The 26,966-nt window shown below is 41.7% G+C and overlaps 1 protein-coding gene across 1 annotated transcript in view; it reads right to left on the reverse strand.

Annotated features, from left to right (window-relative positions):
• Positions 1-26,966, reverse strand: part of LOC148514971 (fer-1-like protein 4) — a 168,509-nt gene that overhangs the window by 56,103 nt on the left and 85,440 nt on the right. The window contains exons 27-30 of the mRNA XM_088480678.1: positions 26,241-26,354; positions 15,935-16,096; positions 10,106-10,271; positions 3,163-3,254 (exon numbers count right to left, since the gene is read on the reverse strand). Of these exons, the coding sequence (XP_088336804.1) occupies positions 3,163-3,254; positions 10,106-10,271; positions 15,935-16,096; positions 26,241-26,354 (534 nt within the window). The remainder of the gene's footprint in view (positions 1-3,162; positions 3,255-10,105; positions 10,272-15,934; positions 16,097-26,240; positions 26,355-26,966) is intronic.

The following is a 26,966-nucleotide window of genomic DNA, read 5'->3' on the forward strand; positions in this document are numbered from 1 at the left end:
ATGCACCTGACTCAAGCGCAGTGGAGAATGATTTCCGTGTTGTGCAAGGTTCTCCAGCCCTTCGAACTTGCCACACGTGAAGTCAGTTCAGACACTGCCAGCTTGAGTCAGGTCATTCCCCTCATCAGGCTTTTGCAGAAGCAGCTGGAGAAAGTGAAGGAGGAGCTAAGACGGAGCGATTCTGCTCGGCATGTGGGACTTGTGGATGAAGCCCTTCATTTGCTTTGCCAGGATTCCAGGGTGGTCAATCTGTTGAAATCAGACCACTACATTTTGGCCACCGTGCTCGATCCTAGGTTTAAAGCCTATGTGGTGTCTCTCTTTCCGGCCGACACAAGCCTGCAGAGGTGCAAAGACCTGCTGGTGAACACACTGTCAGCTGAAGTGGAACGTGACATGTCAACAGCTCCTTCTTCATTTTCTCCCGCAACTGGGGCTGCCAGGAACAAACTTAGGTATCCTAAGCAACCCGCTGGCGGTGATGCAGGGCAGGCAGGACCAAGTTTGGACATCTGGTCCGGACTGAAGGACCTGGCAACAATTTCTGACATGTCTACTGTCACTACATATGATACTGTCACCATTGACAAAATGGTGGAGGATTACATCGGTGACAGCATCCAAGTAGGCATGTCAGACAGTCCATACCTGTACTGGCAGGAAAAAGAGGCAATTTGGAGGCCCCTGTACAAACTGGCTCTATTTTACCTGAGTTGCCCCCCCTCCAGTGTGTACTCCGAAAGAGTGTTTAGTGCAGCCGGGAACCTTGTCAGCGAAAAGCATAGGAGGTTGCTTCCACAAAATGTGGAGAAGATGATGTTCATAAAAATGAATTATCAACTCTTCCAGGGAGACCAGCCTCCAGAATGTACAGAGGGACATGTGGTGGTGGATTCCAGTGGGGATGAGTTAATACTCTGTGAGGATGAGGATGTACATAACACTGCGTGAGGAATCGGTGGATGAGGAGGATGAGGACGACATCTTGCCTCCGTAGAGCCAGTTTGTGCAGGGACAGATTAATTGCCAGCTTGTTTTGTGGGGGCCCAAACGAACCAATCATTTCAGCCACAGTTGTGTGGCAGACCCGGGCGCTGAAATGATTGCTTTGTTAAAGTGTGCATGTCCTGTTTATACAACATAAGGGTGGGTGGGAGGGCCCAAGGACAATTCCATCTTGCACCTCTTTTTTTTCTTTGCATTATGTACAGTTTGGGGCCTAGTTTTTCAAACTGCCATCCTGTCTGCCACTGCAGTATCACTCCTAGATGGGTCACGTGTTTGTGCCGCCCAAGCGTGTCGCTTAGCATAGTCATCCAGCTACCTCGGTGCAACCTTTTGGACATAAAAACACTATTGTGAGGTGTGAGGTGTTCAGAATAGACTGGAAATTAGTGGAAATTAAGATTATTGAGGTTAATAATAGCATAGGAGCAGAAAAACCAACACATTCTGTGATTTTAGCTGTTTTTATGCTTTTTAAAAAAAAAAAATACAGATCCAAAACACAAAACCCAGAACCCAAATCACGGAAGGGTGGTTTTGGCAAAACCAATCCAGATCCAAAACACGAAGAAAGATCCAGATCCAAAACCAAAACACGAAAAGTGAAAGTGGCCGGTGCACACCCCTAATAATAACACATTGTACCTCCTCTAGTGCACCTTCCTCACACACAATAATAACACATTGTACCACCTCAAGTGCACCTTCCTTACACACAATAATAACACATTGTACCACCTCAAGTGCACCTTCCTCACACACAATAATAACACATTGTACCTCCTCTAGTGCACCTTCCTCACACACAATAATAACACATTGTACCACCTCAAGTGCACCTTCCTCACACACAATAATAACACATTGTACCACCTCAAGTGCACCTTCCTCACACACAATAATAACACATTGTACCTCCTCTAGTGCACCTTCCTCACACATAATAATAACACACTGTACCTCCTCTATTGCACCTTCCTCACACACAATATTAAAACATTGTTCCTCCTCTAGTGCACCTTCCTCACACACAATAATAACACACTGTACCTCCTCTAGTGCACCTTCCTCACACACAATAATAACACATTGTACCACCTCAAGAGCACCTTCCTCACACACAATAATAACACATTGTACCTCCTCTAGTGGACCTTCCTCACACACAATATTAACACATTGTACCACCTCTAGTGCACCTTCCTCACACACAATAATAACACATTGTTCCTCCTCTAGTGCACCTTCCTCACATACAATAATAACACACTGTATCTCCTCTAGTGCACCTTCCTCACACACAACAACACATTGTACCTCCTCTAGTGCATCTTCCTCACACACATTAATAACACATTGTACCTCCTCTAGTGCACCTTTCTCACACACAATAACACTACATTGTTCCTCCTCTAGTGCACCTTCCTCACACACAATATTAACACAATGTACCACCTCTAGTGCACCTTCCTCACACACAATAATAACACATTGTTCCTCCTCTAGTGCACCTTCCTCACACACAATAACACATTGTACCTCCTCTAGTGCACCTTCTTCACACACAATATTAACACATTGTACCACCTCTAGTGCACCTTCCTCACACACAATAATAACACACTGTACCTCCTCTAGTGCACCTTCCTCACACACATTAATAACACATTGTACCTCCTCTAATGCACCTTTCTCACACACAATAATAACACATTGTTCCTCCTCTAGTGCACCTTCCTCACACACAATATTAACACATTGTACCTCCTCTAGTGCACCTCCCTCACACACAGTAATAACACAATGTACCTCCTCTAGTGCACCTTCCTCACACACATTAATAACACATTTTACCACCTCTATTGCACCTTCCTCACACACATTAATAACACATTGTACCTCCTCTAGTGCACCTTCCTCACACACATTAATAACACATTGTACCTCCTCTAGTGCACCTTCCTCACACACATTAATAACACATTGTACTGCCTATAGTGCACCTTCCTCACACACAATAACAACACAATGTACCTCCTCTAGTGCACCTTTCTCACACACGATAGAACTTTACTTCTCTAGAGCACTTTACCCACTATCAGTACCACCAAGCAATGTATTTTCCATACTCTCTTAGGTGTAATAAGTCCAACATACCTTTACCAGGTTAAGAGGGTTGAACCTTCCATCTTTTTCATCTTGGTCCACATTTATAACGGCTGGCATAGACACAAGCTTAGGTTTTTTTTCTAAAAAAAAAGAATATATATATATATTTTCTGTAACGTGAGCATATATTTGTAGATCACACTTGCCAGATTAAGAGAAAAATAAAATACTAAATAATTCATTTGTAACAATAGGATAAATGCAAACATTGTGTCTGTGGATATCAGTTGTATTTGCATTCTTTCAAAACAGAAAAACAATCATTTAAATACTGCCATAAATAGGCATATGGACACACACACACACAAACATTAGGGCTCCGGTCAATATCCATGGCACATGAGATGCCGGCGTTTAAAATACCAGCGCCGGAATCCCAACACCTGTTGGAATTCCGGCGCTAGCATCCCGAAACCTGTCGGAATTCCGGCGCCGGCATCCGGTATCCACGTAACTAGCTTGTTTTCGCTCTGTGTTTTGGCATTAGATTTCTATCACCATCAATAACATTAAATTCAGTCAGTTTTGACCACCTCACAGCACATGAAATCACGAGGGAGGGACTTAAATTCAATCCAAAATACGCTACATCCGGTTTTTAGGTCCGAATTCCGAACTTGCGAGTAGATCTAAGTTGGACTCGGTTCTACTTGGAACCCCATAGTGATCCAAGCCAGAACTCTCCAACTCAGAACCGCAAAGTTCGGGTGTGTTTGGTTTATAAGGTACCTTAGCAAGAATAAAACTGTCAGCCAATGTCTTATATAGGTGGCCAGGAGCAGATTGGAAATTTAAAGTGGCCCTGAAAAAATTATGGAAAGTGGCCTAATTTAGATAAGATCAAATAACTTTGGTGGTACCCAACTTTAGTTAGCAAACTGTTAGACCTAGCCACATTACAATACAGAGGGCATCCATGTGACCACCATACAATACATAGAGCATCCACATGACCACCATACAATACAGAGATCACGCAAACGCCATACAGTGCAAAGAGTATCGGAGTGACGACTATACAATACAAAAAGAATTCCAGTGAACACCATTGCAGTACACAGAACATTCTAGTGACCAGCATATAATACATTAAGCATCCTAGTATTCACCATACCTTACATTGAGCATCCCAGTGCTCACCATACAGTATTGACAGCATCATAGTGACCTCCACATTGAGGACACTATTGACCAATATTCAGCACATTCAACATTCTGTTGACTGCCATATAGTACACTGAGCATCCTAATGACTACCATACAGTACATTGAGCATCCCAGGGACCACCATACAATACACTGAACTTCCCAGTGACAGCCATACAGCACATTGCATATCCTAGTCGCTGCCATCCAAATACATCAAGCATCCTAATGACCACTATACAGTAGTTTCAGCATGATGACCAAATGGTATATTAAGCATCCAAGGGATTGCCATACAGGACATTGAGTATTCCAGTGACCGCCATAAAGTATATTGTGTATTCTAGTAATTGCCATAAATTACATTGCGAATCCCAGTGATTGCCATACAGTACTTCAATCATTCTAATGACCGTCATAGAGTACCTTGAGCATCTTAATAGCCAGGTCGACTTGAGGATCTTGAAATGCATCAGTAGGAGGAGGTAGCCATGCAGAATCTATCCAACTTTGATGAGCTATTCAGAGATTTACGGAGTCTCTTCCATTAACAACTACACTCACCCAATCTGTACTCTGGTAAAAGTGGCCAATGTGGCACACACAGGGGCGGATTGGCCCTTACCTTCAGCAGGGAAAATAACGGTGGGCCGATTGGTTCTTGGGGCCGCTTGTCAACTGTGGCCATGCCCCCTGAATCGCATCACCTGGCTGTAATTTTTTTTGTTTCGGCATGACAGGCGCCCCGGCTGTCAGCTCCCTGCAGCTCACTTCTATCATGAGAAGAGGCTCGCTTCTGTCCTGGTCTTGTCAATGCTGTCCTGGCCCTGTCACCACTGTCCTATCCCCAATATCCTGTGCCTGCAACCTCTTGTCCTGGCCCTGTCACCTCTATACTAGTCACATTTGTCCTGCCCCAAAACTTCTGTTACTATCTGGTTGAACCTCTGTTGCATGATAATGACATTGGCTTTATTATTTACAACACAAGCAGGCGGCTTCCAGACCATGTGTTCTCCTGCATGAATAATAAATACCGACTCAAGACACTGCCTGCCCTGGGAGGATCAATTTCTTCAGAGGTTCCCTCGTTGCACAGAAATCATATAGGTAAGAAAATACCCATTCACATAATTTCTGTGCTTATTCACTAGAGAGAGGGACTGTGGGCATGGCAATCTGCTCCTGGAGCTGTGGGCATGCCCCCAGCATGATGAAAATGAGTGGAGTGGCTTGCGGGTATGGAATTTTACATTAGACCACACCCCGTCACAAGGTCACACCCACTTTTCCGGGTGCACACCGAAGGCCCACGCACATATGGCCACTTTCATGCTTTTTTCCAGGGCCACTTTAAATTCCCAATCTGCCCCATGGCACATTTTTTATTCTCATTTTACCCATGAATGTTTTAATATATGCTAATGTGCATTAATAAAATACACTTTTTATTTTTTATGGTCTATGGTTATATAATTCTATTATACTTTGGTGGCTTCAGAGGTAATTAAGTTAATTGCATATCTGGGAATTATCTATTACACATTATAGACTGCGCATTATTTGTGTTTATTTTTTCATGTTTACTGCAGTTATAAATGTTCATCACTTTCGCCTTCAGAGGTAATTTAGCTAACTGCAAATGTTCTCATTTTTAATTTTTCCTTTACAGAGTGGATAATACTTAAGCTATGTTGTTTATGTGAACGTTTTTTGTATTTATACTAAAAGATATATACAGGTTGAGTCTCCCATATCCAAATATTCCGAAATACGGAATATTCCGAAATACGGAATTATTTTGGCATGACTGAGATAATAAAGCCTTTGATTTTTGCTGGTTTAATGTACACAAACTTTACTTGAGCCACAAAATTATAGAAAATATTGTATAAAATTACCTGCAGGCTGTGTGTATAAGGAGTATATAACACATAAATGCATTCTGTATGTATATGTGGGTCCCATCCCCAAGATATTTCATTATGATATGCAAAAATTCCAAAATATGGAATATTCCGTTATCCAAAATACCCCTGGTCCCAAGCATTCTGGATATGGGAGACTCAACCTGTACTCACCTTTACTGTTATATGTGTAACATAATTCATTATACTGTGTATCCACAAATCAGAAAACTCCATACAAGGCTATATAAGTAACACCCATTCTTTTCACCAAAGCTTCTTTAAATATTATGGGGGGTATTCAATTTGGAGCGAAAAGTTCATGCTGGACTTTTCGCTCCACATCGGAGGTTTGATGTGAAAAAAGTATCGGGCACGTGCCCGCTTTATCCCCGTATTCAATTAGGAATCAGCGAAAAAGGGAGCCGGTGAAATGGTAAGTATCGCAAAAAATCTGGAATTTTCGGGAATTGTTCCTGGGACCCCCCTAAAGATGTCTAGACATGGGGGAGCACTATGGGTACCCCCATTTATGCCTTCTGAAGGAAGTCGGGGTTTGTAACAGCCACGGCAGGTGCATAAATGCGGCTAAAGAAGAAGGGGTGAAGAATAGCACTTAGAAATAGTTTTAAAAAAAATTAATAATAATCTATCAAATTTGGGGTACAGTAAAATGGGTACAAGCATATTTTTAAGTCCCTAAAGTTATTTTTTAAAATTCTTCAAAAATGCACCTGCTGCTACTATCCGCAATGAAGAAAACACCTGTCGCATACATGGGGACCCCTGTGAAATCTATTTAGCTACTTTAGGATTTTGTCCCCCGTATATTTTTTTTTTACCCCAAAATTCAAGTAAATTTTTTGGGGTGTCCCGATTTTTTTAAAACTTTTTTTGACACATTAATTTTAGGGGCCATTCCAAGGGGTGCAGGCTATTTTTTTTTAAGTCTGCACCCCTAAAAAAGTCGGCGAAACGTCTTTGAAATTGAATATGGGGATAATTAAAATAGGCGAAAATTACGTCATCGGCGATAAATTATCGCTGATAACGGCTTTTCACAGCCAAATTGAATACTGCCTTATATCTTGCAGGTTTTTTGAGGGTTAATCCAGGTGTCAAGAACAGACAGCTCACACCAAAAAATCCCAATACATATCCATCCATCCATATCCACGTTTAGTATTGGATCTCTGACAACAAGCAGCAAAAAGACTAGGGGCAGTATTTACTACAATCCGCATATTGAATGCAGATTGTAGTGTGATATTATCGACTGAATTCACATTGCGAATTCAGGCAATATCACAGGGATTTACTACAAATCTCTTGCAGGGACAGAGCTTGCGATAAAGCTCTGTTCCTGCGAATCCCCTCCGCACACTAGTCACGGTATTTTCGCAAAAAATACGGTGACAAAGTGCCCGCACATGCGCTGACCGACCGTCGCTGCTAACCCCCCCGGCACTAAGCTCCGCCCCTGGAGCTAAGCCCCGCCCCCCACAATCGCGGATCCCCCGCAACCCCCCTCCCTTAATTACACTTACCTGCATGCTCCGGGCCTCCGGTGATGTTCTCCATGCCTCCGATCAGGTGATCTCCCATACTGCACTGGGATCCGATCACCTGATGACCGGGCCGCAGTGCACTATGGGAGACCTGGTGACCAGAGGGGAGACATCACCGGTGGCCCGATCACCGGTCCCTGGAGTCAGGTAAGTAAAAAAATTTTTTTAGACCACACAGTTGATTACTGAGACCAACTCCCGGCTCTGCTCTCCCCGTTAGAGCAGAGTAGGAGGCTGGTAACCGGGGAACACCCTGGATAACGCCACCTCAAGGTGGCGTTATTGTCACAGGGCTTTCCCCGATATTTTTTTACAATTTATTTTTAGTAACTTTGGTCGGATCACATTTCCCACTACAATTATGGGAAATGCGATCTGCTTTACTAAAAATAAGTGATACTTAGGGGTTGGAGTAGAATTTTACGAATTCTACTCCAATTGCCCTGTAATAACTATAGGTGATACTAAAATAATGTGAAAATCGTGTGAAGACACCCTTTTTCACTTTATTTTAGTAAAAATAATGTTAATAAATAGAGCCCATGGAGTTGTCTGACTCTGCAGCAACTCAAAAAACCCAAAGAATTTCTGTGAATGTCCTATTTAATGTACAACATAAGGGTGGGTTGAACGGACCAAGGACAATTCTGTCTTGCAATATTTTATTTTCTGGACTTTGCCCACCTTGGTGTATCATCTTTTCTGTAATGACTGCTATAACGCTCAATGCTTCACATGCTGTGAACATTAAGAATGAAATACAACGATATTCTGAAACCACTTGAATGCATTCTCAGGCCTTGTTTTTAAAATTGACATTTATTACATACATGGTGCTTTATAAAGTAGCTATTCAATCAGTACCTAATCAAGACAGTTACTATTACAAATGTAGTTTAAAGTCACTAATAGGCATTTTCAAACCATTACATTTCTGGGACTTGCATGGACAGCTTATTGAGGTATTTTTTTTCTTCACATGAGCACTTTTAGCCTGCTAATTTAGTTATAATTCCAATAAAAAATCCAAATCCCAATGGCCCCATCTGGTGACAGGTCGCTTATCCTCTATTAAGATACAGTTTGGTGCTGGTCATGATCTCAGGGATTACACAACTTTGCGGCTCAAATTTAGGTGTAAAATGCTAAATGCTCGTGCATGCCCCGTCCACTTCACAAGACACAGGGTCTTGCAATAGGAACCATGTCACAGATCTGATACTGCCTTTCCCAAAATACCTTTAAAATATAACCACTTATACTTTATTACAAGACATTTTGGAGAAGGTTTGTTGCACATAGCAAAGCCGGCACAGCAACCTGTATTTTTGCTGCTTGTTATTGTCTCTAACACAACAATACCCAACTGTAACTATTTGGACTTCAACAAATATACCATTTTCTTTATTTTTTAAATGATCTTTCAGGTGGCTTATAGAGCCGCGCTGGTGGGTGAGAGCATGGTTACTGCCACACTCTGACCAATCAGCGAGTCTCCATTCATTTCTATGGAGAGTGACCAGGAGTAACTGGGCTCTCGCTATGGGGCTCTCTAAAGAGTAATAGCAAGTTTTTTTATTTTGCCAAGTGTCGAGATGCCTACATGGAATGAAGAGGGCGTGACTCCTGCCCTTTGTAAGTAATAAAATGGTGAACAAAAGATTGGTGGTGGGGTGTTAAATTGATAAAGGACTAAAATATTTGGTGTATGTGTGAGTGTACCGTCTTTTGTTTAATACATTTATTACAGGTGGACTACAAGTGCTAGTGGGCCCTTAATGTCTGGGCATACTGGCACTATTCTTTGGGTGGCTTCACTGCCATCATCGACCATTAGTAAATCTGTGGCTCCTATTTTAGTCTATGTAAAAATATTGATCATTGCTCCAATGGTCTAAAGTCGGTATTGTGGTAATTTTGCCGTCAATTTTGCCTTTAGTAAATGGTCGATTCACAAAACTGATAGAAAAACTACCGAAATACCAAAATGCAACTTTAGTAAATATTCCTCCTGGTCTTTCCACAAAGGGATGATGTATGTTAGTTAGTAATGGACAGGTGGGGGTTTAATTTACTGTTTTATATTTACTGTTTAATAGACAGTAAAGATGAACAAATGGAGTTTTATGTTTTGACTGGCTGCTAGATGGAAGAGTGCAACTATCTACTCCAGGAGACGGCATCCGTAACCTGACCTCATGATAGGGCCGGTTGTATAAATCTGTGCAACTTTGGAGGGGAGGCAGTACACAAAAAGTCTTGAATTTCAAAGGTCACATATAAATGTAGTAGATTTGCCCTACAGCTTACGTTTTTTAGCTTCTGCTTCATCACTGTTCTCTTCCAGTTCCTTTGGAGCAAACTTCATCAGATGAGACACTACTGCAGACCCAACCATGACAGAACGGCCAAATGCTCGTTTCTCCACTACAAAGATACTCAGAGGTGGGTGGAGGTACACTTGCTCTGGAAGCTCCTACAATTACATTGACAATATTTAGTTATTCAGTTAACAGTTACATTTAATGTGGCCTATCACTGTGGGCTAACAACTTATGATCAAGCCAACCATTAGTTCAGACTGTTATACTTCATCCAACAGAGCAGGTTTAAGAGTTCTAAAATAAATCCTCAGGTTATCTGTGTTAAGATTAATCCAAAAAATGTAGCCAGCTACAAAATACTGAATAGCAAGTTTGTAAAAGTGCGGGTAAATTCACAGCCGTAACTGGGCACATCAGTGCCCTGTGCTGGCCCTGCCCACTGAGCGTGCGATGTCATGATGTTGCGTGCGTGACTTCATGACATTGTGCAAAGGGGGCATTACCAGCAGTTCCATTCTGGCCATTTACGAGGGCCTGAAAATTATCTAGAGAGTACCAGTCTAATGCTGATTAGCACTAGAGCCCTCCTGGGTTACGCTGTTGCATAACGTTAGTGATAAAAGAGGGTGTTTCACATCCTGTTTGTTTTACTATGCAGTTTGGTCTAAATGGCATAAGGCTAATGCCAACTATCCACTACGCGACATTATTGAGCGATTGCACAATTACGACATCGTAATCGTGCAATCGCTCAGTAATCGGGCACAATTCGTACACGCTCCCGTTGGTCGTTCCCAACATCAATCATCGCCTGAACATGCTGGTCAACCTGACGATAACGTCAGGTTGGGCATGTTAGGGGATGATTGATGTGCCTACACTGAACGACTGATCGATCAGTGTAGGCATAGCACCAGACTGTGAAACGACAGCACGATTACAATGTCGTAATTGTGCAGTCGTTTCTTTGTCTGCTAGTGTATGTGTGCCCATTTAGACATTTGCAAACTGTCACACTGATTGCAGTTTGAGATTTCATCCTCCACAGGATAATGCAGTATAAGTTTAAATTGCCTAGGTCAGGGGTAGGCAATGCGTAGCTCCATAGCTGTTGTGGAACAACACATCCCAGCATGTCCTGTCAGTTTTTGCATGCCCTAACAGCAAATCTGTGACAGGGCATGCTGGGATGTGTAGTTTCACTGCAGCAGGAGTGCCACACAATGCATTCTTGTGACCTAGATGCTGGTTCTTAACTGCCAGTATTTTAATCAAATAGATATATGGTATATGTTGAAACCATACTTTGACTAAACGAAATATAATTGTAACATCCCAAAGTTCGGGTATTTTCAGCTATCACCAAAACCGAACCGCCCATCTCTAGTGTAAAATGGAAACTTTTAATAATTAGTAAAGTAGGGATAACAATTTGAAATATTAACTCTTAAATTCCATCCCCTCTCAGTACCCCATGATCATCTCTTTGCCCCTGTCCACTCCTTTCTTATTGGCTTCTGTCATGACACCACTCTGATCAACTCTTTGCCCCTCCCCTGTCCTTTCTTATTGGCTTCTGTCACTACCTGTCTCCTCTCCTTTTCTTATTAGCCCCTGTCACCTCCACTCTCTGATCGGCACTTTCCTCTCCCCTCTCTTCTTTGATCCACTCCCTCCTTCTCTCCTCATTCTGTGCTTCAATGGACTTAAAAGTGACACATCTGAGGTAAAATCCTAATCTTCAATTATAAGGTATGAGTTTACAAAAAGTCACTGCTTTGCTATTTAAAGTAATGTAGGCATGACCACAAAGTGTTATTTGCAAGGTCTTTTAAAAAATATTCCTAGAACTGGAATAATAATATGGTGGTAGACAGAACATGACATGGTTAGTAGTACTCACATTAATATAGGTGCAATGTATATTAGCGAAGTAGGAGCATAGCTGAGAAGGGAGCTTCCCGTAGGTGTTCCCACTCCAGTGAAAGCTGCTTGTGGCCGTAATTGCAGTAATAAGCTGTGCACCTTTGGAATTTCATTCTAGCACATGTATTCTGTCAATTTAAATTAAATTATCAGAATATACTGTATAATACAATCTCCTTCATTGACTAATAACAATGATTTAAAGGAGATAACAGACAGATCCTAGGTGCTATACATAAATAAAGCAGTGCCAAAGCAGCTACCCCTTAATGTCAATTAGTGTATCACTGAAGCATTCCATTCCCCCAATGGGACCTCAATGCCCAGCGGGATACTGCCACTGTTTGCTCTTTACATCAGTATTCCCCCGCAGGCTGGCCATACCCCACTGGCACAGTTCAGTACAGCACAGAAGCGCCCATCTGCAACTTTATATAAATGCCACTACAAAGTCCTTCTCTAATGTACATCCCTTGTGCAAGGACTGAGACGCCCACTGTCAGTGTCTGCACACACAATAATACTTATTGAGGAGTCTCTGGATGTCACCATCAGTCGCACCATGGAAACTTGCACCAGCTCTATGGCAGGTACAGTTTCTCTATCTGAGTTTGGCCTCCTATGTGAGCATCTGTGTACACAACCACTTCCCCCGACACAACTGGGACACTCCCATAACACACCCATGTGTCGACCATCTGTGTTCATGTACAGTCACCAGCCTGTAACTGCCCAGAAACGCCCACTATATTCTCAATGCACTTCTCCCTGCATGCACCTGAAACTACAACTGTGACTATGGGCCTGATTCAGACCCACTCGCGAGCGCTATGCACTCGCAAGCGGGTCAATGGTGGCCCAGTGCGCATGCGCACGATGGAGCCGGCTCCGTCGTGCACATGCGCGAGACCCGGATAGCGACGGGCAAACCGTCGCTCCAGGTCTCGTACCAAAGGGGGCGTGCTGTCGATGTTGAGTGACAGCACAACCCCTTTGGTGGGTGGGCCAGGGGAGTGGCTGCCCAAATGGAGGTGTTCACCATGTGAACGCCTCCGTTTGGGGGTGGCCCCACTGACATCACGAGTGGTGTCAGTGGGAGAGATTTTGGCTCTCTGAGAGCCGAAATCTCTCTGGGGCTTGCGGCAACGAGACCCTACCACAAGGGTCTCGTCGCAAGCCCGATGGTCACGATGGTCTTGACCATCGCAACCATCTTCCTGGCCGCTCGTTATAGCTGTGGGTGTTCACCCAGAGCTATGCGAGCGGCCAGGAGGCCGCTCTAAAAAACAAGAAGGCCGGCCCTGATTCAGAGCGAGCGCTCTGTCAGAGCATCCAGCTCTGAATCAGGGCCTCTGTACGGACACAGTCATGCATGTGCAGTAGCAAAAATATCATCTCACTACATCTGACATTGGCAGTGCGTACATCAGGCCCGCTACAGGCCAACTACAGTATCTTCAAATAATGGGAATGGGCATGGGGACCTGGTTAGTAAGTTATGCTAACTTCTACATGCGTGGCTTTGAGTTGGCACACATGGGCATGGATCTCTGTGGATTTTACATTGATGATGTACTTGAGGAGTGAAGCTTGAGAACTGGATCTTGTTAATATTTAGTTTCTTAATTTAAAGACTCCTTTCAAATGTGCTTCCCAGCTGCTCTCTCATACATCAAAAAGCAATCAACCCAATGCTTAAACACAAAATTAAGTCCACAATATTTCTGTGCTTTATGAAAACGCTGCTATTGAATTATTCTGCTCCTCTGAACATCTAGAAAAATAGTAGAAACTAAAGTCTCTCTTGGACATAAATTGTTTCCCCTTTTTTTCTGTTTCTACCAAAGGTCAATACAATGTTTCTTCTTATAATCAAAATGATACAGTCTTTCCCTTTTGTGATTCATCTCGGATGATTTAATCTCTTTTTATCTCTCAAATTTACCAACAGGAGATTTGAGGCTAAACGAGTTTACCGATGGTGATGTAGGTTGAGATTCTTGGGTGATTTGTAAGCAAGCTCGAATTAGTTATGCTACCTGAGATTGCAGTGATTTCTCTCTGCCCAACTCTCCCTAGCAAGCAGCCTGCACATACCAGTGAGATATATGTAAGCTGCGTGTGTTGTACCTGCAAAAAACGGGTTAATGTTTAAAAAAAAAAATGACATGAGGTCCCCCCCAAAAGACTAACCAGCCCCGGACTTGCCAGCCAGTCCTGGTTCTTAAAATTCCAGGGAAAAAAATGTGTAGGGTTTCACTGTCATTTAAGAACCAGCACCAGGCAGCAGGGCCAGACCTGGTTTTAAATATAGGGAGAAAAAAAATGGAGTGAGGTTCCCCGTATATTTTAAACCAGCTCTGGACCCTTTCTAGCGGGGGACTGATGCCACAGCCAAAAGTGCCCTTTCACTGGGCCCCCCAGCCGCAGCATCAGCCCTAACCACTAGTCAGCCCAGGCCAGGGATCCCTGGGGAGTTGGGGAATCCTCCAAAAAGGGGTCCCCCTCTCCAGGGCACCCCTGGCCTAGGCTGATAGCCCAGTTGAAAGTGTATGTAGTGTTAAAAATAGAATTATCATACAGTGGAACTACAGGACCCAGCAAGCCTCCTCCGCATGCTGGTTCTTGGAGAACCACAAGTATCAGCATGCTGGGCATTAAGGGCCCACTGGTACGTGTAGTTCACCTTTAAAGAAATTTGTAAAAAAAGACACACACCATGAAAATATTGATTTATTACATCCATACACACTCACACATACTCACCTGTTCCCAGATGTTCATGTACCCTTCTCAACGTAAAGTATCCAATGATCGTACCTGTAAAAAAAGATCCAATACTCACCTTTGTCCCATGATGTTCTCCGCAGTAACCCAAATAGGGCCTTGGACACACTATCAACACGCTACAGCATGTAGATACAGTACTTACGAGCAGCTATCGGTATTCTAACCCAGTTGTGATGCCGGCGGGATTCTGAGCACCAGGATCCTGAGTGTCGGCATCCTGTACCCAACCCTATTCTTCCATAGGAAGGAAAGAACTTCAAGTTTGCATGATCAACTACTCTTTATTCATTTATATATCAGGCTCATAGGCAAACGCGGGGGGGGGGGGGAGGGTTCCGTCTGCCTGGAAACCCCCCTCCCCAGCCCACACCATGACCACAATAGAAATAGTAATGTAATGGAATTTTACTAGTGCTGCATGTTCTTCTCAGTATCATAAATTAAATTAATAGCACCACCTGTGGATCTTTTAACATGTATCAGCCAGTAATAAATAACCTGTGCACCAATTAGGGGATTTGGAAAACATGCACTGTTAGGGATACACTGCTATAGAGCCCAATATGTACATATACAGTATGTCCAGTTCTTCTGCTGCTCCCTCCCAGACTTACTCCCATGCCCTGGAATGGTGCCCACATCTAAAATAAAACATTCAGCTCAGAAAGGATGGCCATACTGCCGCATATAATGGCTTACTGTGATCTCTGGTCCTATATATGCTGGAATTATGACACACAATACACTTTGTATGACGCATATTAAAGCTGGATAAGTGCTAATTATACTCTCTTCATGGACTGGCCACACTCACTCTAAAATCCGGCATTTGGAGACCCTCCTCTAGAAATCCTGCGTTTGCCACTGAGGCTTGCATGTATGTCACACATTTCTTTTTTCTTTCATTTGCACTGTGACAAGCACAAAATATGTGCACACGTAGTATGGTAGTTTTTATTAATTATTTTTTCCCGAGTCATCTCATTGAAATATCACATGCTATACACCTACTTAACTTTGTTGTTTTTCAGCAGTATTTTTATTCTGCCCCGATCTGTTATATATGTATAGAATAGCACATCTCTGCTCAGGTACTCACCACATCAATGCATTTCACCAACTCTGTGAAATTGGGAAATTCCTTGTAGCTTAAAATGACTTCAGATTCCACCTTTTTCCCAGCACATTCAATCCGCACCTGAGGTTGGTTCACTTCAAATAGGTTTATTCTCCTTAGGTCACGCAGCCCCCAAAAAAGAACCTAGAATATACATATGAAATCTGAACATACTAGTGCCTGAATATGGTACTTTTGAAACTAGTATATTAAAATATTGCTGAGAGTTTTTTTTTTCTAACTAAGGCTAAATAGCTTTCTGTAGTGCTTGTACTATTCTCAACCAATCTACAAATAAAAAAACACTTAAGTCACACATACACGGTGAGATATGCACCTTGCGACACTACGGGGGTCCGATGGCCGACATATCGGGCGGTCCCCACACATGGTGCGATCGGGTGGCCGCCCGCCCGATATGCCGGCCTCTCCCCCACCCCGCATAGCGCTACATGGGATTGCACATCGCAACAAAACTTCAACTGAACCTGCAGTAAGATCTGGAAGTGCGATGTACAACCCCACGGGTGTGCGCACTATCTGATATCATGCTCATAGACGTCGGATCGGCTGCTTTATTGCACCGTGTATGGACACCTTTACTGTACGTAATGCATACAGCCATGATGGTGCCTTAATCTAATGACCTTTTATTGGCAGATACATTTTTATGTTTTGGTAATGTGTTCATATCACAGGTGTGACAGAGTGGGTCTCTTCCACATTCTGAGGAAAGGGTTAACCTCCTGTAGCCAGGGAGGAACCACACCTTTACCGCAAATAAGACCAGCTAAGGTGTAAAACCCTGGTAAATTTAGTTAGTCAGTGGAAATGTGATGGAGAGGTTGCACCTTTAGCAACTCTCCCTATGCTAGAGAATCTGAACAATGACTGTGCTGGTAATACTCTGCCTGTTTGAACTGCTGTCTCATTTAAGCTGTATTATTGTTCCTGAACTGTGTTTGCCTTATGTAAGAAGTCATTACACTGACTCTGTCTTTTCAAGCCTGGAATAAAAAGCTTACTTGTTTGCATCGTCTCAGTCTCCTATTGGCCGTCTGAACTTACCCACTACAATAGGGTCTACTACAGTGTCACCCATATGCAGTGTCGTACACAATCACATCTATGCGACAGCCCCCTTCTAACCATAAGCTCAGTTTCATAGCCCCATCATGGATAAACAAGGTCTTAAAATAGGCCCTGGCATTCAGAAACGCTAGCAATGGGAAAAGGGCGTATGGCCAAACATCACAGGGGTGTGACCACACATCATGGGGTGTGCCGCGAGTTCAAGGGGCATGGCGTTGTGGCTCGCTCCCTCTAAGCCTGTTGGCAGGGCGCCATTAGGCGGAGCTGATCAACCAGGCATCCAGACGGCCGGACCGCTCCACAAAAGCCTTTGGCCATTCTGGCTTTGCCAGAATTGCCAGAGGGCCAGTCCAAACATAGCCTACATTATTATTAATGTCCACTTACACTAGCCCTCTCCTTGGTGCTGGAGATTTGCCTGAAAACAGACTATGTGCCAGGTACTACTGCACATACACAAATCTCCAGGAACGTGATGCCCATGCTGGCAAAGGACAGGTGGCAGTGGGCAGTTTAAATAGGGAGCACAGGATTGTCAGTGAGTGTCATATGCAGTGCAAAGACCCTGTGGATGGCTTAAGCAACTCAGCTGACTTCAGGCAAAATGGCGGCTCGCTTGCTGCTCCGCAACGTAGCTGCAGGTGAATCCTGACATGACTGGCCAGCAGGCATGCGCCAGCCAGTGAATTGGCAGCACTGAGTATGGTACGTGGGTCTAAGTACCCAATTTGTGACTGTACCCCTCTTTTAGGGGTGACCCCTGGGCACCTATTGGATTTACAAGGAAAATCTTTATGGAATTTTTGAACAAGTGCAGGAGCATGCACAACTGGAGCTTTTATCCAAGAATGATCCTCTGGTCCATCGCCTCTCCAGTCGATGAGATATTGGAGTTGCCCTTGGTGACATCAAGAGACCACAATTTTCCTGACTTTATACTCTACTCCTCTTTTTGTGTTTGGACTTGACGTGATCTTGAGGACCCAGAGTGAAACCAATTAATCACCAGAGGTTTGAGCAATGTGATATGGAATGTGTTAGGAATTTGCAAATTTGCTGGTAACTGCGGTTTATATGCCACTGGATTGACAACTTGCATGATGGAGTATGGTCCAATAAAATGAGGAGCAAATATCATAGATGGTACCTTTTAGATGTAAGTTGCAAGTAAATAGCCAGACTTGATCTCCAGGTTTCAACATAAAAGCTGCTCTGCGTTTGTTTTATCAGCTCCTGTGTTGTATCGTTGAAGCTTGAAGCAGAGCAATGTGGACCTTTTTTCAAGTGTCAGAAAAGGAATTAAGTGTGGCCTCTGCCACTGGATTGGAATTTGCTAGAAGTGATGAAAAGGCTGGAAGTCGTGGATGCAGGCCATATACAGTATGGAACGGTGAAGTTTTGGAAATAGTATGAGAATGATTATTATAAGCAAATTCTGCCCAAGGCAACAAGTTTGAACAATTCTCCTGGGTAGAGGATACATAGAAACGAAGAAATGTTTTGAAATCCTGATTGACTCTTTCTTGGATTTTTTTGTGCTCCAGCATGTCCAGAGAACAATAGGTATGAGTCCACTTAAGCAGTTTCTTGAGTAGTTTTAGTTTCAGCATTAGCAATTGGGTCAATAATAGGATGATCCTCAAGAAGCGGAGAACACCCTTCTTCCATAGATCGGTACAGAATATTCACTGTTTTTATTACTAGTCCCTGGACGAAAGTTGATTTGGAATTCGACCCTGGAGAAAAACAGAGACCTCCGTGCTTGGCAAGGATTTACACATCGTCCAGTTTTCAGATATGAGATTTTTATGATCAGTAAAAATGGTTATAGGAAATCTGGCCTCTTATAGCAAATGTCTCCACTCCTGAAGTATTAGTTTCATTGCCTCCTTTTCTCCAATGGTGTAATTCATCTCAGCAGGAAGAAATTTCTGAGAGAAAAAGCTGCAGAGATGTATTTGTGAATCTTCTCCATATTGAGATAGTACAGTCCCAACTCTGACTGAGGAAGCGTCAACTTTCAATTTGAACTTCTTTGAAGTATCAGGTTCATTAAAGAATGGCATGTAAAGGGAAAAAGTAAGGGGAAACTCTAAGCACTGGTACCAATTGACTCTATAAATGCAGGATAAAGGCAGATATGACTCCACTTAATGAAAAAAACACTAAAGGGATTGAATATCCATGAGGATGGTAGAAAAAAGGAGGTGCACCCTTGAGAGTAAGGTAAAACTATAAGGAGAAAAGAAAAGTTCTCTCTAGTGTACGGGCACAATATCTGCCTAGATAAGTTAAAACTTAACTTTTAATGTATATCGTAAGACAAGGACTAACGAGACTTAAAAAACAGAAAACACATTAAGAATAAATATCGATAGTGTACAGGAGTAGTCAATAACCAACCTGTATGAAATTATCGAGTAGTACAACAATTAGATAATAATTGAGAGCATTTACAGCATGAAGAAATGGATCGTTATAAACAGACTATAAAAATAGTCATTACTATATGCTGTTATCATTGCTGTATACAATAGGTAAATATATATGTATGAAAAATAAAAATAAATCAACAGATAATTTCTGGAAGTAGGAACTGGACCAAACTATCGCCGTATTGGTATTAATGACCAGACAATGATGTACTGGGTACATATATAGTATCAGCGCTATATATCAAGATACATTCTATCAGAAATACTGATGATATAAGCTGGTACTAATGAACATATAACACACAGGTAAATAGAGAGATGGTTCAAATCGAGCACATTAAATCTAATATAGCAGGCACTGAATCTCTCACTGTAAATGAGATAATAAAATGTGAATAAATCTTATGCGTACATGTGTGCACAGAATGTAGACCCCTCACATAGGTCTAAACAGTATTGACCCTTAGTATGTAAAACAAAATATGTAGTAGTTGGTAAAATAGCAGATATCAATTACTGCAAACAAGGCAAAATAATGCAAAATAATGGTGACCAGATATTATGTGTGCAATTATGCACACCGTGTAAAGTAAAGATGTGGAGATCCACACATGGGTCTGGATGCTAATGACCCCTTAAAGCAAAGTGCAAAACAATTGATAAACAATTAATTAACAGACCACATGAGTGGTTAGTACAATATCTGACATATATGAAAAATAAAGATAAAGATACCTCTCACTTAAGGTAAGGGGATGAGTGGCTTCTGTATCCCATGTACCGAAGTATTGAATGGGATATGAGCGGACTCTCCACATGTACCATGAGGGTATGAAATAGTGTAATGGTGAATAAACGCTAATTCCCCAGTATGTCCGCCCAGGCTAGATATATTGCCAATATAATGGTGGAATATCTGGGGAATTAAAATATCCACAAAAAATGTCAGTGACAGTGAGTAAAGGCAGTGTTTAGAACCAACTCCGTTGGACCTGAAAGATAAGAGTAAATGGTTGCTGTAGGTTGCTATAAAGTATTGGTAATGGCACCTACAGCGCTATGAGAGAAGTAAAAGGAGAGACAGCGCAGGCATCTGCAATGAGCGCACCTCACTATTATCGAATGACAGCGCAGTGGGAACAGTAAGTGAAGTGGTGCAGCACCATATGTCCCTAGAAAAGAGACAGGACAGATACCTGTGTGAATATTGCGGCGGTGGGTCCAGAGAGCGGGAGTCCCCTCGTGCACTCTGGAGGCTCCCTGCTATCAAGCAGACGCGCGTTTCACCTACGGCTCCGTCAGTAAGCCCCGTGACATCACTGGGGGCTGGCCTCTTTTGTTTACACATGTGGCCAATCAGATACAGGGCTAGGATGCAGGCCCCTTGTAATTAGTAATTGGTAGATCAACCACACTGCCTGCATGTCTGGTCTCTGTATTATCGCTCTGGGAAGGCTGAGAACAGAATTATGTAAATATTTAATCAACCTACCATATACTACGGAGATTACATAGTTGTAATCTATAGGAAAAAGGGGTATGCAAGATAATTCAAAGTAGGTAGTATATATTATTAAAATAATTAATTAAGAAGGGGCTAATAAAAAGGAATGAATTAGACCCTTACTCTAACCAGGAGGATTTGTATATATATATTATTCGAATATGGAAAATCCATTATAAACAGGTGAAAAAATTAAGATAAATATTAGAGAAATGATTAGTAAAATAAGTAAGATAGTTTGAATACAATGTGAACAGGGTGACCATAATTAATTGTCCTGGAAAAATAATAATAGTGTCTATAAAATATAGACATTGTGTAAGTAGTATAGATATGTTAAATATTACATTGGAAAATAGGAGAAACAGAGAGGATAGAGATAGAAATATCCATGTCTGTATATTATTTATTAAAGAAGGGTAGAGAAGGATCAAAAGGGGATAATAGGAGACATAGTCAGTAATACTATTGGTTTGCGACGAAATATGAAAAATTTATGAAAGATTTGCAGCTATGGAACAGTGCTATTAAAGAAAAGCTGTATAGTTGATATATTCATTTAGGCCATAGGGATGGATGGTCTTCAGTTTAAAGGTCCATTCACTTTCCTTCTGCAGAAGGACCTTTGTCAGGTCACCTCCCCTAATGCCTAGTCTCACATGTTCTAAGCCAAAAGCTCTCAGATTTATTGAGGAGCCACCATGATATTTCAGAAAACGGAGGTAAGTTTCTTCATTTTCTGGGAATCAGTAGCAGCATTTCTTATATTTCCAATATGTTCCAGTAATCTATTCTTGAACAGTCTTGTAGTCATGCCTACATATCTTTTATGGCATGGACATTACAGACAATAGACTACCCCCATAGCAGTACAATTGAAAAATTGCTTTATTTCTATGGTATTGTTGTATCTGTCTTTAATGGAATCCACCTTTGTCATGTGGGGGCAGGCTTTCCACTTTCCACATGGGAATGTGCCTTTGATCTTACTGACTTTTCTGGGTTGTGAGTGAAAATGGCTATTCGTTAGGGTGTCCCTTAAGTTAGTTGATCTTCGCCAACTAAAGGCTACCCATTGGTCCAATTGGTTCTTCAAATCTTGGTCCAACAACAGGATATGCCAGTGTGTGTTAATTATATCCTGTAACAGTCTCCATTCTTGGCAGAAGTTCCCCACAAATCGAATTTTATTTGTGTCATTAAAGAATGGAGCAGATAAAAACACTTGTTTGAAAAGATGGAAGGAGTGTTGTGCTTCTTCTGACCAATGTGAGAGATCAGCTGCTTTGCGAGTCAGGGCAGAGATGGGATCTGCTACTGTATGAATTTACGGTAATAATTGGCAGTGCCGGCTCCAAGGCCCTGAGCACCCTGTGCCGGCGCGGTACGCTGCTCCCTGCCGCGCAACCAAAATTGGGGGTGTGGCCTCATTACCATAGGCAACATCCCCTACTTGACGTTATTTGGAGGCGTGCCCACATGGCACGCCTTCAAATAACGTCAGGCTGGGGGTAAAGCCCAGCCCTCTGTCACTGGCTGGGCTTCCCCCAAGCCCTCTCCCATCTGTGAATGGATGCCACGTGCATGAGGGTCCCCAACCTCCCGATTTCACCACCCGTGGGCCACTGTCCCGCTGAAATCGGGATGTTAGGGAGGGGTGCGCCCTCTATGGGTGTCGTCCCTGTTCGACTGCACTGGTCGTACACCCCTAGAGCCGGCCCTGATAATTGGCAAACCCCAAGAACCGCTGGACTCCTTTAAAGGTTGTAGGTTATGGCCAATCAAGAATTGCTTGGACCTTGGAAGGGTCCATCTCCAAACCTGACCCTGAAATGATGCGGCCCAGGAAAGGAACAGTTTTGACTTCAAAAGTACACTTTTCAAGCTTGCAGTATAGCTTATTTTTCCGGAGTCTCTGGAGCACCTTTTTGACATGTAAATTATGTTTTTGCAAGTTTGGAGAGAAGAGGAGTATATCATTCAGATAGACTACTACACAGACATATAGTAAGTCCCAAAATATCTCGTTTATGAAATTCTGCAAGACAGTAGGAGCATTGCTAAGGCCAAAAGGTATTACCAGGTATTCATAGTGGCCGTCACGAGTGTTAAATGCTGTTTTCCATTCATCTCCTTCTCTGATTCTAATGAGATTATAAGTACCCCAAAAGGTCCAACTTGGATAATATAGTTGCCCTGTCAAACAGTTCAGATATCAATGGAAGAGGATATTGGTTTTTTTGTATGGTTATTTCATTCAATCCTCTATATTCGATGCAAAGACTTAATCCCACCATATATTTTTTTTAACAAAAAAGAATCCAGCTCCAGCAGGAGAGGTTGAGGAACAAATGAATCCTCTGTCCAGATTATCTTTGATACTGTATAGTCAGACATGACTTTGGTCTCTGGTATAGATAAACGATAAGCTTGACCTCTTGGGGGAGTCTTATCAGGGAGGAGATCAATGAGACAATTCCAGTCTCTATGGGGTGGCAGTCTCTCTCGAGCTTGTTTACTAAATATATTGGTAAAATCCACATAGATGGATGGGAGTAAGATCTTTTTAGAAGTCTGAATAGTACGAGTGGGTAATATTCATTGAATACAAGTATGTTTGCATGCTTCACCCCAAGCCAAGACTTGAGAAGTTAACAAGTCTGTGCGAGGGTAATGCTCATGAAGCCATGGGGAACCCAACACTGCAGGATGTGAAGCAACAGAGATAATATAAAACTTTGTTTGCTTATAATGTAATTCTCCCACTTTCAATTTGATATGTGCTGTTTTATGAGTAATAAGTCTCCCTGGAATGTGAATTTCATCAACAGCTGTAAGGTAAAGAGGTGCTGACAAGAAATCAAATGTAATTTTTAATTGGTGTACAATTTTAGAAGAAACAAATTTTCTTGCTGCTCTGGAGTCAACAAGAGCAGCAAAAGTTCCAATACCCTGATTAACCTCTAGGGTATGAGGAAGAAGGAGAAAACTCTCTTTTTGGGGGGCACTCAGGTGTAAAGGTTATAATCAAAATAATGTAATAAATAACTTTTATTAGGTATATATTAAAATGCCAACAACAAGTCTGAGCCCATTACTTAATGGCCTTACTGTTTGAAATTACAGCTGTGAACAATCACCAGCAGAAAACAAAACAAACATAAAACATAAAAAGACATATAATACAATGCTTATCACAAATGTGTGAAGCTGAGTGAAATAACACAAAGTGGTCTCTAATTCTCTATCTCATACAGTATTGAGACCAAGGTAAGACATTTTATAGTTCAATGACCACATGATATCATCATAGCACAATGGCTAATCACAGTTGCAGCAGAGACATCAAAAGAACTCTTCTAGGAAAGAGTATGATAATAACAATGCGTTTTCAATATAAATTACGTAAGACATCACAACACAATTCCACTATATAGTAGTGTTAAGTAATACAAAGATTACTTAACACTACTATATAGTGGAATTGTGTTGTGATTTCAATACTGTATGAGATAGAGAATTAGAGACCACTTTGTATTATTTCACTCAGCTTCACACATTTGTGATAAGCATTGTATTATATGTCTTTTTATGTTTGTTTTGTTTTCTGCTGGTGATTGTTCACAGCTGTTATTTCAAACAGTAAGGCCATTAAGTAATGGGCTCAGACTTGTTGTTGGCATTTTAATATATACCTAATAAAAGTTATTTATTACATTATTTTGATTATAACCTTTACACCTGAGTGCCCCCAAAAAAGAGAGTTTTCTCCTTCTTCCTCATACTACACTTATCTATACTCTCATGGGGAGCACCTCCACACTTAACAACATTCCTTCTTGATACCCATACTAGGGCTTGATATTTATAATTGTGGACTTCCATATTTCTCTTTTTTTGATCAACTTTATCCAATATACTAGATCCTGTGCTCAAACTATATCCTCCCATTCCCCTTTTCCCTGGTCATTTATGCTTAACCTCTAGGGTAACAGGGAAAACACAATCAGCATGAACCGGAAATGTCACGGTCACATCTAGACGAGCCTCTCTGGATGCTGCTAGGTGCGAGAGTTTCAGGGTTTCTTAGAAGAAGATAGGATACCACTACTGGACGGGCACAATATAAGCATAGATTTTCATGGACACGCCTCTGTAGTTCTTCAGCAGAAAGTTTGAGGTGATTAATTTGCATAGGGTCTTCAGCAGATTAAGTTGATGCTTGAAAATGAGGAATGACCCGATTCTTGTTTTTTCCACTTTGCCTCTCTCTAAAGCTCTCTCTCTGAAACGAAGGTCAACTTTATTACATAGCGAGATCAATTTCTCCAATTCAGTAGGGAGGTCTCTAATGGCTAGTTCATCCTTGATACAGGCAGTCTTGCTGCAAGCCGACGGGAAGTTGTGAGGCTGACGTTCAAAATAAACCCCACACTGATTAAATAATCCTCTGCATAATTTTGGTTCACCGTTGAACTTTTCTGGTTGTAAGTAATCTCAAGAATGGTGCTGAAGAGCTAGCTGTTACTTGAAGTGTCTATGACACTGTGCTGTAATGATCAAGCGTGGCTGCACATTTGCTGCGCCAGACCGCAGCCACAGGTAAATCCTGACATGACTGCCCAGGAAACATATGCCAGCCTGTGAATCAGCAGCGCCAAGTAGGGTAAGTACCCAATTTGTGACAATGTTGCAAAGTATTTTTTCCATTGTACATGATTTCTAAGCAACGCCGGACAGTGGGAAACCAGGACATAGACATAACAAAGACATACAGACAAAAAAAGGAGCAGACATGAAATCAATTCAATGGGAAAAGGATACAGATAAAAAAAAAAGTAGTGCATGAGGGTCACAGTGGACATTAGGACAGTTCCCAAGGCTGTGTATGTTCTCCTCTGAATGCACTAGGGGGTTATGTAATAGATTCCGAGTTTACAAAACTGTTGGGTTTTTTGGTGCCACTAATCTAGACAATTAAGACAATACTTGGTTTATAACCGATCGTCGCTTTACATTTAGCAGCGATCTCACCAGAATACCACCGGTTATGTAATCTCAGGACCTATTACATAACTCCCTGGATGTTTAATAGGTGCATTTAACTGGAAAAGTTTGCAGAAAGTTTCAACATCTTAGGTAAATAAAAAAAAGAAAAGATAAAAAATGCACGCATCAGGCTGTTTAATTTCTAGTTAATGATATAGACAATAATAATACGACTACTACTAATAATAAAAATAATAAAAATATTTACCTCTATTCTAAATTCCTTAAGGTTTGGACGAATTCCTTCGGGAATAATGTAACGTTCATGTGTTTCATTCATGTATTCAGGTTCTTTAGGCTTAACATATTCTGGTATAGCTGGCTAAAAAAATACAATAAAAAGTTAAAAAAAATTTAATTGGCACTTCATGTTTGACTAAACAAACAGCATATGTGAGTTAGATTTTATAAAAACAAATAAAAGTCAATATGATTAAATTGTAAATAGCTTTAATTTCTCCGAAAATCACAAAATCAAATATGATGTGCTACGCATACTATGTTATGTACTTTTGTCTTTGTAACATTTACATACGTACATTATTTTATATTATGTGATTGTAATAACATAAAAACAATATAAAAACAATATAGAACAATAACTTTGTCTAGCCTGTACATGGTTTTAGAGTTGATAGTTTTTGTGTACTGTACTTGAAAAGGCTAAAATTATTAATACATAGGGCAAAATTTACTATGTGGTGGGTTCTAAACCTCGAGGGTTTGGTGGCGGTATTGCTACCCGCAGATTTACGAAGGCCAAAACCGCTGCAAAACCCCCCGCAAAACAGCTGTTAAAATTAGGGGTGTGCACTGGCCACTTTTCGTGGTTTGTGTTTTGGTTTTGGATCTGGATCTTTCTTCGTGTTTTGGATCTGGATTGGTTTTGCCAGAACCACCCTCCTGTGTTTTGTGTTCTGGGTTTTGTGTTTTG

Source organism: Taudactylus pleione, unplaced genomic scaffold (assembly GCF_031769625.1).
Source record: "Taudactylus pleione unplaced genomic scaffold, aTauple2 ptg000256l, whole genome shotgun sequence".
In the NCBI taxonomy this organism is placed as follows: domain Eukaryota; kingdom Metazoa; phylum Chordata; class Amphibia; order Anura; family Myobatrachidae; genus Taudactylus; species Taudactylus pleione.